The following is a 13293-nucleotide window of genomic DNA, read 5'->3' on the forward strand; positions in this document are numbered from 1 at the left end:
TGTCTATGTGTGGTGCAGGATGGAGTTTGGGCGGTATTAGTCCGTATCAAAGCTGTATCAACCCGTTTCAGTTTCGTATCGGTGCTGTATCAAATAGTTAGAGATACGCTACATCATCCGATACGCCAGCTGGCGTATCCAGTACGTATCAGGCCCGTATCGTACCCATATTCGTATCCGATATGCACCCGATACGGATACGGGGCCTAGTTTAAGGTATCGGAGTAACATAGATTGGTACTGATGGGGCTACAATTGGATACTACTTTTGTTGTTGAACTATTGCCTTTAATTTGCTGTTGAACTATTGCCTTTTAATTTGCTGTTGAATCACACATGTTGAACTATTTAAATATGTCTTAATAGTAGTCCAACTGAGTAACCACGATAATAATCAGACTATTACTGTGGACTGAATAACAACGAGAATAATCAGACTATTACTATGGACTATTCAATGGTATCAGTACAACTAACCACGATAATAATCAGACTATTACTGTGGACTATTTAATGGTATCAGTACAGCACAATGCATGTCAATACAGATTATTGCCGTGGACTAATCAATGGTAAAAGTATAACACAATTCCAGATTGCAAACATCGCCACGTGGCAAGCATATTTTTTCCGAGAAGCAAACCTTGCAGATACTTTTCCCCTTAACCTCGCTAAAACTATTAGCGAGGATACGTACCATTAGCGACGGCTGTTTTTAAGATGATACTTTTTGCAAGGAGCTATTCTCGCGAATAGTTTTTTGAGAGGAATTAGCCTCGCGATTGTCAAAAAACTAACCTCGTGAAAACCCAGCTGTTCTTGTGGTGATTTATGATAAAATAGCATTTGCCGTATATTAATTTTTTTTACAGGTAGGTTATAATGTGTATTTATAGAGTGAGTCTATCGTACTATGCATATTACGATTTGGCACCGTGCTACGGCTCTATATTTGAGTTTTCAAATCCTAACGGTCGATCCGAACCATTCATATTGTTCTCCATATTAATATGTGTTTGGAGACCAAATTTTACATTTTTTGAAATTTTTTTACTGTTTTTTTAGATTTATTGGAAATCACTGTTTTTGGATGGTCCAGAATTTTCAGATCAAGTGATTTTCTAAATATCTAAAAAAATAGTAAAAAAATTTCAAAAAATGTAAAATTTGGTCTCCAAACACATATTAATATGGAGAACAAGATGAACGGTTCGGATCGACCGTTAGAATTGAAAACTCGAATATAGAGCCGTAGCACGGTAACAACCCGTGATATGCATAGTACCATAGACTCACTCGTATTTATATACAAAATCTCTAACGGTAACTTTCTAATAGTAACTTGAAAAAAGTAAGTGGTTGAGCTCCCACTTTTTATTTTAATCCCCAATTTAATCTAAATTTTATTTCTCCACATTTTTTTCCTTCGTCTAAGTAATTTCTGAATTAACATTAGATAAGGCGGCGAGTTCAGTAATCTCTAAGTAGTAATGAAAATTTTCTACTATTATTCCCTGTAAAACTCGATTGTACTCGAAAATAGTAGTATTAGGTGTTGTTATATATACTTTCATAACTGCATCACAAATCTAGCAATCATAAATTATTTACCAGTTCATCATTATATTGAAAGAACCGCACTAAATTTGATAGAGTGTGCAATGAAAATTCTTCAAAAAAAATTTAATATTTGCAAAACGACATTATACAAGTAATACATTTTAGTTCATAAAAAAATGATAATAAAAGAAAGTGTACGGTGAAATAAATTTAGTTTTCACTCGAATACAATATTTTACCTTAGCATACAATTTAGAATAATAACAATATTAGTAACAAATATTATAATTTGGTCTCATTATAAAAGTAATTCGAGGAATGATAGTCCTTACGAATAATAATTGCAAAACTACAAACAATTTGAGGGTCCACTTTAAAAAAAATATCGACATATTAATCATGCATGGCCGCAACTAAGAAAGGTTGGCTATACAAAGCACACCATAAAAATATCGTCTATTAGTTAAGAGCTATTCCCCCTAATTTCACTTGCCAGATTTTCCCCTTAAGAAAATTACTAATTTATGTACAGTTCTGGGATGGGGTGGCTTCACAGATTGGATGCAGACTCATGCACTCACCCGAATCGTTATATAGAATTCCATATTTATTAAACAGGGGTAGAACAAAAAAATCTTGATAAAGAGAGTTAAAACTTAAAATGTACAAATTGTGATTGGTGGGAATTGAATCCAAGTTCTCCCCATCAGTACAAAATAAGCTCTAACAACTAGACTACAAGCAAATATGTGATATTTATGAGGGGGCCAGCTCTATATAAAATGTTCTCAAAATATAAATTTTAATTAAATCTTAATAAACATAACTAAAATTTTAAAATCATAGAGGCGGCTGTTGGATTTATTAAATAATACGCCCGTTATGGGAAACCCAAATCCAATATCCGACCCGTTATGAATAGATGCCAACCCTTTATGAAGAGGTGCAGACCCTTTATGAATAGGTGCACTGGTTTTATATAAACCATACATATCATTTTCTCTCTGGCTCTCTAATAAAAAAAAAAAATCCGAAAATAGAGACTGTTAAGAAAGAGAGAAAAACACTCTGTTAATATAAGAAGGTTTTAGGTCGTGGAAAACGCAAGGCTTCCGACCGGCTTCGGTTTGTGATTTCTTGCAGAACCAGTGATACTGCTACACTCGCAAGATTCGCTTCCGCACGAAGATTAACGGAGTATTTTGTAAGTTATATCCGTTAATTAACAGCAGCTTAGCCACCTTTTGAATGGCTTTAGATTTGCCCCTGTTTATTAATTTGGTTAAAGGAAAATACATAGAAAATAACTCTTATCCAATATCCTTAGTCCCTTAATAAGTTTAAGGAATTTTTTTTTATCCTATCCATACACGTATCCGATAAACTAATAAAAAATAAACTACTCATATCCACCTAATTATCGAACACGATATAAATTGGATACATGGTTTTTAGGATATCATCCACATACCTTGGTCTATGTCTTATTGTCGATTTAGCAACTATTGCGACCGGGTTTATGGTTTCTTCAATTGTCGATTCATGGGCTCCATTGGCATTGATGGTTGAAGGTGCATTAATAATTAGTGGCGGTTTTGAACACAGTCGAGCTCGGAGCGCAATTGGGAATGATATTTAAGATATTATAAGGAATTGTCGCAGGCCTTACCAAAAAATTCAAGAGGAGATTGAGTGCAATTTGAGGGAGCCGCGTGTTGATTTGCAAGAAAATGAAGATGCCTTCGCACCACCATCAGAGCAGATCTTAGTGTATTCCAAAAGATGCTTAACCACGCTATTAATTTTAATTTTTTTAATTATATATTATAATTGAATTTTTTTACTCAAGTTTTTATATACTTCATCCCCTTATAAAATATAAAAATGATTATTTGTAGCTCATTATAGTTCTGAAAAACATGAATTCAAATCCCACCTGTTACATTATATATATTTTTTTAAATTTATGTTCTAGTCACTTCTATTTAAATTTTCTAATTCTGCTTCCGACTGCAACTCGGAAGAAATGTGTCAGATTGAATGATTTTGCGGTGTTCGCATCTCCATGGTTTAAAGTTGAAGATGCTATAAGAAGTTTGCTAGCAATTACTTATTCTAAACCACTGATTAACCATTAGTTACTTTAATTAGTTTGTTTATATGATCTTTAATTTAGCTATATCTCTTAGTCTTTCGTAGATATAAACTGATAATCTGTTCATCCTTTGTTAAATTTCACTAGGGAAAATGACAGCTAGTTGATTCTTAATGAGAAGATACAGTTGCATAATATGTGTGGTGGTTATATGCTAATTGTGTTTCATTTGGAAATTTTCAAGAATGTATAAATGAGGCCAGTACGAATGACTCTACAATTTTTCTCAAATATCATATAATTTTTTTTTTCAATTAAGTTGTTTCCGAGAACTAATTTTTGAGATAGTAATTAAAACAATATAAAATCACTACTTTTTATAATGAATTGTAGATTCAAAATTCAAAAAAATAAAAAATCGTCATGTTCTATTAAAAAAAAATGACTTTTATTCTTTCTCAAAAAATTAAGTCGTTCACTCTTTTCAAAATTATGAATTCTATTCGTTAAATTTTTTTATGCTGTAATCATGGACTATTCAAAGTATTTGAATTGATTCAATTGTTATACCAAGACCATTATCTCGGAATTGTTGAATTGTAGATTTGCGATGTATGTTCTTGCTCAAAAAGTAAATGACCCGTGTTAATTAATACTAGCAAGATTTTCGGAACCATCATTTTGTTGCTATTTCAACAAAGCTTTTTTATATTGAATATTTTCAACAAAATTGAAAAGGGGTTTTTACAACTGTAATGGTTAAATTTTCTTAATTGGAGGCTTAGATTTTGACTATAAAAAATCAGTGCACAACACCAAATTATACAGATTTAAATGCAAAATGATTGGTTTCAAGACACATAACTTCTCATACTAAGAATCTAAGATCAACTGAGGGTCAATTCAAGTTGTTACAATTAATTGTCATTTTTCCTTTACAATGGATCTACTAATGGTCAAGAAAAGTAAATAAAACAAATTAGGTTAAAACAGTTTCCCGGCAAACTCCTTAAAATCCTGGGCTTTGCAGGAGGGACAAGCAAATGCTGCAAATTCCTTGAGATCAGACATGTTTCTCCCGAGTTGCAATGCTACCTTCGTTGCAAAGATTTCTCCATTTTCCCTCGAGTTAACATCCGGCTCACTCAAGTTGTGCTCGATCTCCTCTTGCAACCGCAAGTAAAACCCGGCACAGTTCCTAAGCAACTCAAAGATCATCCCCAACTGTGCACCATGTCCCAATGTGTTCACAACCGGTACTAAAGCTCCCCCGATGACTGAGACCACCGGGGCCCACGATCCACCGATTGGAGAACCCACTAGCCCGGTTGTGATTGCAGCTGTGGCAGCAATTACGGGTCCTGCCATGGCTAAACACTTGTTGATTCTTAAAACCAAATTGCCAATCTCGAGGTAATTAGCTTCATCTTTAGTCCTTAGCACATTTAGTAGACCTGTCATTGCCTCCTCCAACTCCTTGCTCCATCCATTTCCATCGATTTGATTTTGCAAATTTTGTTTCCGTTCATTTTCCTTTCGAGGCCACCAACATGTGGGTTCCACCTTCTCAGGGAACTTCTCCAGCATGCCGGGGAGCAAAGGCAGTGGGTAAGCCTTGTCAAGCGCAAGCACCTTATCCATCGCCGAATTTACATCTCGTTTTGAGAAACGAGATTTTGTACTTAGCATTTGGCCGATCTCGCGCCCGAGTTGTTTCCACAGCCTAGTCGCGTTACGTTGTTCTTCAGCCAACTGAGATGGTTGTATCTTGTTAACTATGACCATCATGCCGGCTGCGGCTGAAAAAAGAAGCACAGATGAGAGCTTGAACGCGAGTAGGTGTGATGGTAGGGCTGCAGATACACCGGTCATGAGAGAGGCGGAGAGAGACAAAGAGTTGATAGAGTGGAGAAACAAATGGTTCCAGTTATTTCTCTGTCTACCAATTATATCATGCATCTCTGCTCTGTCAGCTACGGTCTCGGCTATGGCCCGGAGCTTCTCAAGTGACAATGCGCTCTCTTTCGGGCTACGAGGTGACCTTCTTTTGGTGATTTCGGTGATGACAGTGTATTGTTGTTGGTTTAGGGTTAGATCCTCTAGCTTGATCATGGGCTCTCGATTTTGAATTGCAGCCGTTCTCCTTGGACTGAGATCAGAGGTACTGATACGGAGGTTCGCACGGCAAGAAATAGAACGGCGCTGACTCGAGTAAGATGTGGAGGGTAAACAGAGGCCTTGGGTTCTCAAACTTGCCATATTGCTCATAATTTCTTGACCTTTCCTTGTGAATTAGTTGGAGCTTAGTTTAATGGTGATTTTGATCTCTCTTTCTTCTCTTAATTTTCTTGGTGGTGATGGGTTGGAGAGGATGGAGAGTGGGAATGGGTATTTATATGCAAAGTCGTGATGTTAGACTGTTAATTAGTTGGAATCTTTTGGTTGGGATCTTGATTTGACTCGTTATATGTTGACTGTGATCAATGTATGAATAAAATATAAGCGTATGATTTGAATAAGTTGCATTGAATGTTCAATGTTGAAAGAGTCTAAACAATAAAAGACTTTTTCTCGAGGAAACAAGGCATGTATCAAGGGCGAACTGAGATTCCTCGTATAATATTTTCAGTGGATAGATTTATAAGTTCGAAACTCGATTTTTTATTAAATATTAAATATTAAAAGTTTAAATAACTTTGACTTACTTTTTATTTTTTAATTTAAAACTGCATAGGAGCCCATTTTTTTTGAAGATGGTAATCCAATTCTTACTAAAGACATGAACAACCAACCATCACAGTAGTTTGTGTTTTTATCATTTCCCAAAAGTACGGTCAAACAATGGCATTCCATACGGTCAATGGTCGTTTTTGGGGTAAGATTGGTACCACCAAATTTACTGGAATTGTACATTATTAATTAACTTAAGGATGAGGTGCAAGGTGCATGTTTCACCGTTTCAGAATACATGTTATAAGGCGGTAATGCTGTGTTTGATTTACATCTGTGGTAGTGCAGCAAGATGATACCATAGGCATTTTTAGCAAGGTACGGAGTTAGTAGTAGTACGGCTCTAAATTTCTTTAGAGGCGCTGTCAAGTTTTTTTTTTTTGTTAAATTAGAAGGAACTTATTGTTGCTTCAACAGTTCAACTGATTATATACTATTAGTTTGTGGGATCAATAATTAATTGAAAGTAACTGATCATTTTTTGTGGAGTTAGGCTGGGGTGCTATGGATAGCATAGTGGCCTCCCGTGCTACGGCTCAATATTCGAGTTTTCAAAATCTAAATGGTCGATCCGAACTGTTCATCTTATTCTCCATATTAATATCTGCTTGGAGACCAAATTTTATAATTTTCTGAATTTTTTTACTATTTATTAAGCCACTTTGAAAATCGCTAATCCAACGGTTTTACTGTTTTGTGCAGCCACCGTTGGATCAACAATTTTGTAAAATACTTAATAAATAGTAAAGAAATTCAGAAAAATGTAAAATTTGGTCTCCAAGCATATTTTAATATGGAGAATAAGATGAACGGTTCGGATCGACCGTTTGGATTTTGAAAACTCGAATATTGAGCCGTAGCATAGAGGCCTCTATGCTATCCATAGCACCCCAGCCTAACTCTTTTTTGTGTTGGATCTTAATTAGTCAATTGCATATACCGGATGACCTTGCGTTTATTCTTTCTTTGTCCGCAGGTGTAAATAGTTATAGCACTTTAAATTAGCTCCTATGAAGAACTTGTCTCTGTAAAGTTGTTCTATTTTGTTTTGTTGTTGAGAAAACTGTGAAGTTTAATTTTGATGATAAATATACAAATAATTTGTGCAATCTTAGTCTCTTTGTGAAAGTTGGCAGAGATTGCCAATGGCACAATATAGCTAATAATTAAGTGAAGTAAAATACAAAGTGAGCAGTATAAACTCGACAAAAAAAAAAAAAAAAGCTCGGGGTTTACAAAAGATGTCAAAAAGACCTAGCCAAGTTTTAAAACTGTAAAGTAACATGTACATACACCAACACTTTGAAGTTTGAACCAGCAATCAAATACTGAAACACAATATTTACAAATTTACACATTTTGAGCCAGGCCTCTGCTTCTATGGTTGTCGGCTCCTCGTGGACCGTTTTCTGGAATTTATCTCTTTCCATAGGCTTTATTTGCAAATTGCAATACAAATAAGTCTGCATTCTGTCATGGCAAGTAAGATATGCACAGGTGTTGAATTTTAATAGAACCAATACTTGACATCGAAGCAATCAAACAACTGGACAGTACTATATTATAACAATATATGAAGTAATATTAGCATTTGTAACATGTCGAAGTTCACAAGTTAAAAATAAGAATAGTTAACCAGACATTGAAGTAAAACGATTGAACCGCAACAGACTAGCTAGTTACTTCCGTTTATGGATCACGAGCTTGTGTGTGAATTTGCATGATGCACTTGGAGCTATATATCATACTTGTCACTTGAACTTGTAATACCAAAAAAAATACATATTTGTCCTTTGTAGTTGGCACTGAATGGGGCCCAATAACAACGTCCGAATCATAGATTTCTCTTCCACAGTATATCACTAGTGTGGCAGTGAGATACTTTATAATTTTAGGCAAGTTTTCCTATCTTAATTAAGTCATGTTGGTTTATTATTAGATATTTAGATTATTGTAATAGACATGCAAAATACATACGTGTGAACCATTTTCCGTCGAAAAATTACAGGATAATTAATTCGAAATTCAGATAAAAAAATTCTTTATAAATATTAAATGGTTAAATTGTTTGACTTCCATTCTTTACAAAATATATATGCTCCACGAGAATTAACTATATGAGAGTACAAATAACTTTTTAAAAAAATATATATAAATGCAGGGTAAAACTAATATACACTTAAGTGTACCGTACTCTTAAGTTTAGGCCGTTCGATTTCTTTAAAAGTCGTGCTATCACGACTTTTAAAGAATCTGCACGACTTTCAAAGAAATCGAACGGCCTAAACTTAAAAGTACGGTACACTTAAGTGTATATTAGTTTTACTCTATAAATGCATATTCAATTAAGACAACTTTGGCTCGTAAAAGAAGTACAAGAAAACGCAAGGCATGCTGCTGTGTCGTGGATTCTAAGTGAGAACAGAAACGAGTCACAGACAAAAACAAAGATGTATATAGAGATCTCCATCACGATGACTTGTTACAGGGTTAAAGATTTCGAACTTGCCGTAGGGGATTCAACTCAATTAGAAATAAGAAAATAATAATTATTGACATTATTGACATTATTGACATTTGACGAGTTCCCACCAATCGACCAAGCCATTGCTAAGAATTAAATTTAACAAGTCTATTCAAACAAACTAGTACCCAGGAAACTTGACTTGAAAACCAGGTCAAAGTATGAGTGAGTCTATGGTACTATGCATATTATGATTTGGCACCGTGTTACGGCTCTATATTCGAGTTTTCAAATCCTAACGGTCGATCCGAACCGTTCATCTTGTTCTCCATATTAATATGTATTTGGAGGCCAAATTTTACATTTTTTGAAATTTTTTTACTATTTTTTTAGATTTATTGAAAATCACTGTTTTTGGATGGTCCAGAATTTTCAGATCAAGTGATTTTCTAAATATCTAAAAAAATAGTAAACAAATTTCAAAAAATGTAAAATTTGGTCTCCAAACACATATTAATATGGATAACAAGATGAACGGTTCGGATCGAGCGTTAGGATTTGAAAACTCGAATATAGAGCCGTAGCACGGTAACAACCCGTGATATGCATAGTACCATAGACTCACTCTCAAAGTATTATAGTCCAATCAATTGGAACGGCCTATCTTCAGGGGCAGAGTTAATGAATGGAGTGAATTTAACTCCATTTTTTTTATTTTTTATTTTTTATTTTATATATAATTTAGAGTAAAATACTTTGAATATTATAAAACTAAATTTTATTTTCAACATAAAATTTTTATATAATTGATTCTCATAATTTTAAAATATGATTTCGTCTTTGCCAATCTTTTATATATACACTTACTTTCTTTCTCCTCACCAAATGAATTCAGTAAAACTAAACTGAAAAATAAGAGTACGAACCCCGTATATATATTTGTGCTTTCATGTAGTTATTTCATAACTTGCTTTGAAATTGATTTAATTTAAATTATTTGACATGCATTTGTTAATTTGGGTTGATATATAAATTTTCTATATATTTCTTCTAAAGCCTCATTTGATTAAAATACTGTTATATTTCCCATGACAACGCTCGGTACATTTTTTTTTTTCTATTCTTGTGCGAGCGTGTCTGCATATTATGCATTTGTGATACATAATAGAAGAGTTAGAACTCAGTTCTACAATTAAAATTGATTATATAATTAGACTTGCTAATTTCTCTCGTATATAATATGATAGTCTTAACATAAGCAACAATTAAAAATGTATAGTCCAATTCGATCAAGTAGTAATTTGAGTCAAAACATAACAAGATCAGAATTGAGATGTGGATTTATTACTCTTATATATATACACTAGCATCGTGCTATGCGTTGTAATGGATATATTATAAGAGAACAAATTTTTTTTTATATAAAATGTCCTATTTTTAGAAAATTATTTTTGACTAAATGATATATTAAATAACATCTACACATAATAACATTCTTTAAATAACATATTTTATAAAATGACATACATTAAATTTTTTTTTTTGATATATTTTCATACAAAATAACATATTAAATGACAAATAGTAGTTCTTAAATGATATATAAAATTGACAAGAAATGAAACATAATCAATTAATTTAAAAAATACTTAATTAATATTTAAGAAATGAAAAGAAATGAGAACCAATTAGAAAATTGACACAATTTGCATATGGCGATTACATTTCTAAATAAATTTAGACTTTACACATAGAAAAATATTTAAAAGATGCATAGAATGAAAATAAGACAGATTATTTGATTGAAGAGTTAATATTCAATCTGAAATTTCATTTATTAATCAGAGTCGTTGACAGATCAGAACATTTACGTGCTTAATGTAAGAATAGAGGTATATATAGAGAGAGAGAGTGACTAATGTGCATTCGTATGCATATGGCCCAATATGCATACGGTCCAAATTTGAAATTTCAAAATCTAAAACATCGATCCAAACCGTTCATCTTGTTCTCCATATTAATATGTGCTTGGAGACCAAATTTTACATTTTTCTAAATTTGTTTACTATTTATTAAGCCACTTTGAAAATTGTTGATCCAACATTGGCTTAACAAAACAGTAAAATCAGCAGCCACCGTTGGATCAACAATTTTCAAAGTGGCTTAATAAATAGTAAACAAATTTAGAAAAATGTAAAATTTGGTCTCCAAGCACATATTAATATGGAGAACAAGATGAACGGTTCGGATCGACGTTTTAAATTTTGAAATTTCAAATTTGGACCGTATGGCTATGGTGAGTTGCGAAATAAAACGCGTTTCTACTTCACGCAATATCTTCATTTTCAAAGTTCAAAACATCGATCCAAACCGTTAGATGCGATCTTCCATATTGAAATGTGCTTGGAAACTAAATTTTACATTTTTTTTGAATTTTTTTACTATTTATTAAGCCACTTTGAAAATCTAAAAATCCGGATGAACAGTAAACAGTAAAAATTTCTGGATCATTGGATCGGCGATTTTCAAAGTGGCTTAATAAATATTAAAAGAATTCCAAAAAATATAAAATTTGGTCTCCAAACACATTTCAATATGGAGATCATGTTGAGCGGTTCGGATCGACATTTTGAACTTTAAAATTGTAAAATATGAGCATGAAATAAAATAATCGCTTTACTTCGAAACTCACCGTAGCCGATCTATATGTGTGTGTGTGTGTTGGCTACTGATCCACGTTTGTTAATACGAGCAAGTTTTTCCGGAACCATTTTGTTGCTATTTGAACAAAGATTTTTTTTAATGTAATATTTCAATCAAATTGAATAAGATATATTTTTTTTCAACTTTAACGGTTTAATTTTCTTAATTGGAGACTCAGGATTGGTTATCAAAAATAAGTGACACTGCACCAAAACATACAGGTTGCATGTCATAAGTTTAGCTACCTGACACTAACTTCTCATACTAAGATCAATTCATTATATTAAAATAATTGTCATTTTTCCTTTACAATGGATATACATATAGTCAAGAAAAGCAAAAAAAAAAAAAAATTAAAACAGTTTCCCGGCAAACTCCTTAAAATCCTGGGCTTTGCACGAGGGACTAGCTAATGCTGCAAATTCCTTGAGATCAGACATGTTTCTGCCGAGTTGCAATGCTACCTTCGTTGCAAAGACCTCTCCATTTTCCCGCGAGTTAACATCCGGCTCACTCAAGTTGTGCTCGATCTCCTCTTGCAACTGCCGGTAAAACCCGGCACAGTTCCTAAGCAACTCAAAGATCATCCCCAACTGTGCACCATGTCCCAATGTGTTCACAACCGGTACTAAAGCTCCCCCGACGACTGAGACCACCGGGGCCCACGATCCACCGATTGGAGAACCCACTAGCCCGGTTGTGATTGCAGCTGTGGCAGCAATTACGGGTCCTGCCATGGCTAAACACTTGTTGATTCTTAAAACCACATTGCCAATCTCGAGGTAATTAGCTTCATCTTTAGTCCTTAGCACATTTAGTAGACCTGTCATTGCCTCCTCCAATTCCTTGTTCCATCCATTTCCATCGATTTGATTTTGCATGTTTTGTTTCCGTTCATTTTCCTTTCGAGGCCACCAACATGTGGGCTCCACCTTCTCAGGGAACTTCTCCAGCATGCCGGGGAGCAAAGGCAGTGGGTAAGCCTTGTCAAGCGCAAGCACCTTATCCATCGCCGAATTTACATCTCGTTTTGAGAAACGAGATTTTGTACTTAGCATTTGGCCGATCTCGCGCCCGAGTTGTTTCCACAGCCTAGTCGCGTTACGTTGTTCTTCAGCCAACTGAGATGGTTGTATCTTGTTAACTATGACCATCATGCCGGCTGCGGCTGAAAAAAGAAGCACAGATGAGAGCTTGAACGCGAGTAGGGGTGATGGTAGGGCCGCAGATACACCGGTCATGAGAGAGGCGGAGAGAGACAAAGAGTTGATAGAGTGGAGAAACAGATGGTTCCAATTATTTCTCTGTGTACCAATTATATCATGCATCTCTGCTCTGTCAGCTACGGCCTCGGCTATGGCCCGGAGCTTCTCAAGTGACAATGCACTCTCTTTCGGGCTACGAGGTGACCTTCTTTTGGTGATTTCGGTGATGACAGTGTATTGTTGTTGGTTTAGGGTTAGATCCTCTAGTTTGATCATGGGCTCTCGATTTTGAATTGCAGCCGTTCTCCTTGGACTGAGATCAGAGGTACTGATACGGAGGTTCGCACGGCAAGAAATAGAACGGCGCTGACTCGAGTAAGATGTGGAGGGTAAACACAGGCCTTGGGTTCTCAAACTTGCCATATTGCTCATAATTTCTTGACCTTCTTTGTTAATTTGATGGTGCTTAGTTTAATGGTGATTTTAATCTCTCTTTCTTCTCTTAATTTTCTTGGTGGTGATGGGTTGGAGAGGAC

At 34.6% G+C, this 13293-nt stretch overlaps 1 protein-coding gene and 1 pseudogene across 2 annotated transcripts; both read right to left on the bottom strand.

Moving 5' to 3' along the window:
- Nucleotides 1-4551: 4551 nt before the first annotated feature.
- LOC144571262 (putative F-box protein At4g22030 pseudogene) lies at nt 4552-6019 on the bottom strand (annotated as a pseudogene). The gene has a single exon (XR_013517457.1). The product of XR_013517457.1 is annotated as a putative F-box protein At4g22030 pseudogene (transcript).
- Nucleotides 6020-11806: 5787 nt separating this feature from the next.
- On the bottom strand, nt 11807-13132 carry LOC144571706 (putative F-box protein At4g22030). Its single transcript, XM_078321067.1, has one exon. It carries the CDS (start codon nt 13031-13033, stop codon nt 11906-11908), a length of 1128 nt encoding a protein of 375 aa, XP_078177193.1. The 5' UTR covers nt 13034-13132; the 3' UTR covers nt 11807-11905.
- Between the last annotated feature and the right edge of the window lie 161 nt (nt 13133-13293).

Source organism: Carex rostrata, chromosome 19, assembly GCF_964058835.1.
Source record: "Carex rostrata chromosome 19, lpCarRost1.2, whole genome shotgun sequence".
NCBI classification, from domain to species: Eukaryota; Viridiplantae; Streptophyta; class Magnoliopsida; order Poales; family Cyperaceae; genus Carex; species Carex rostrata.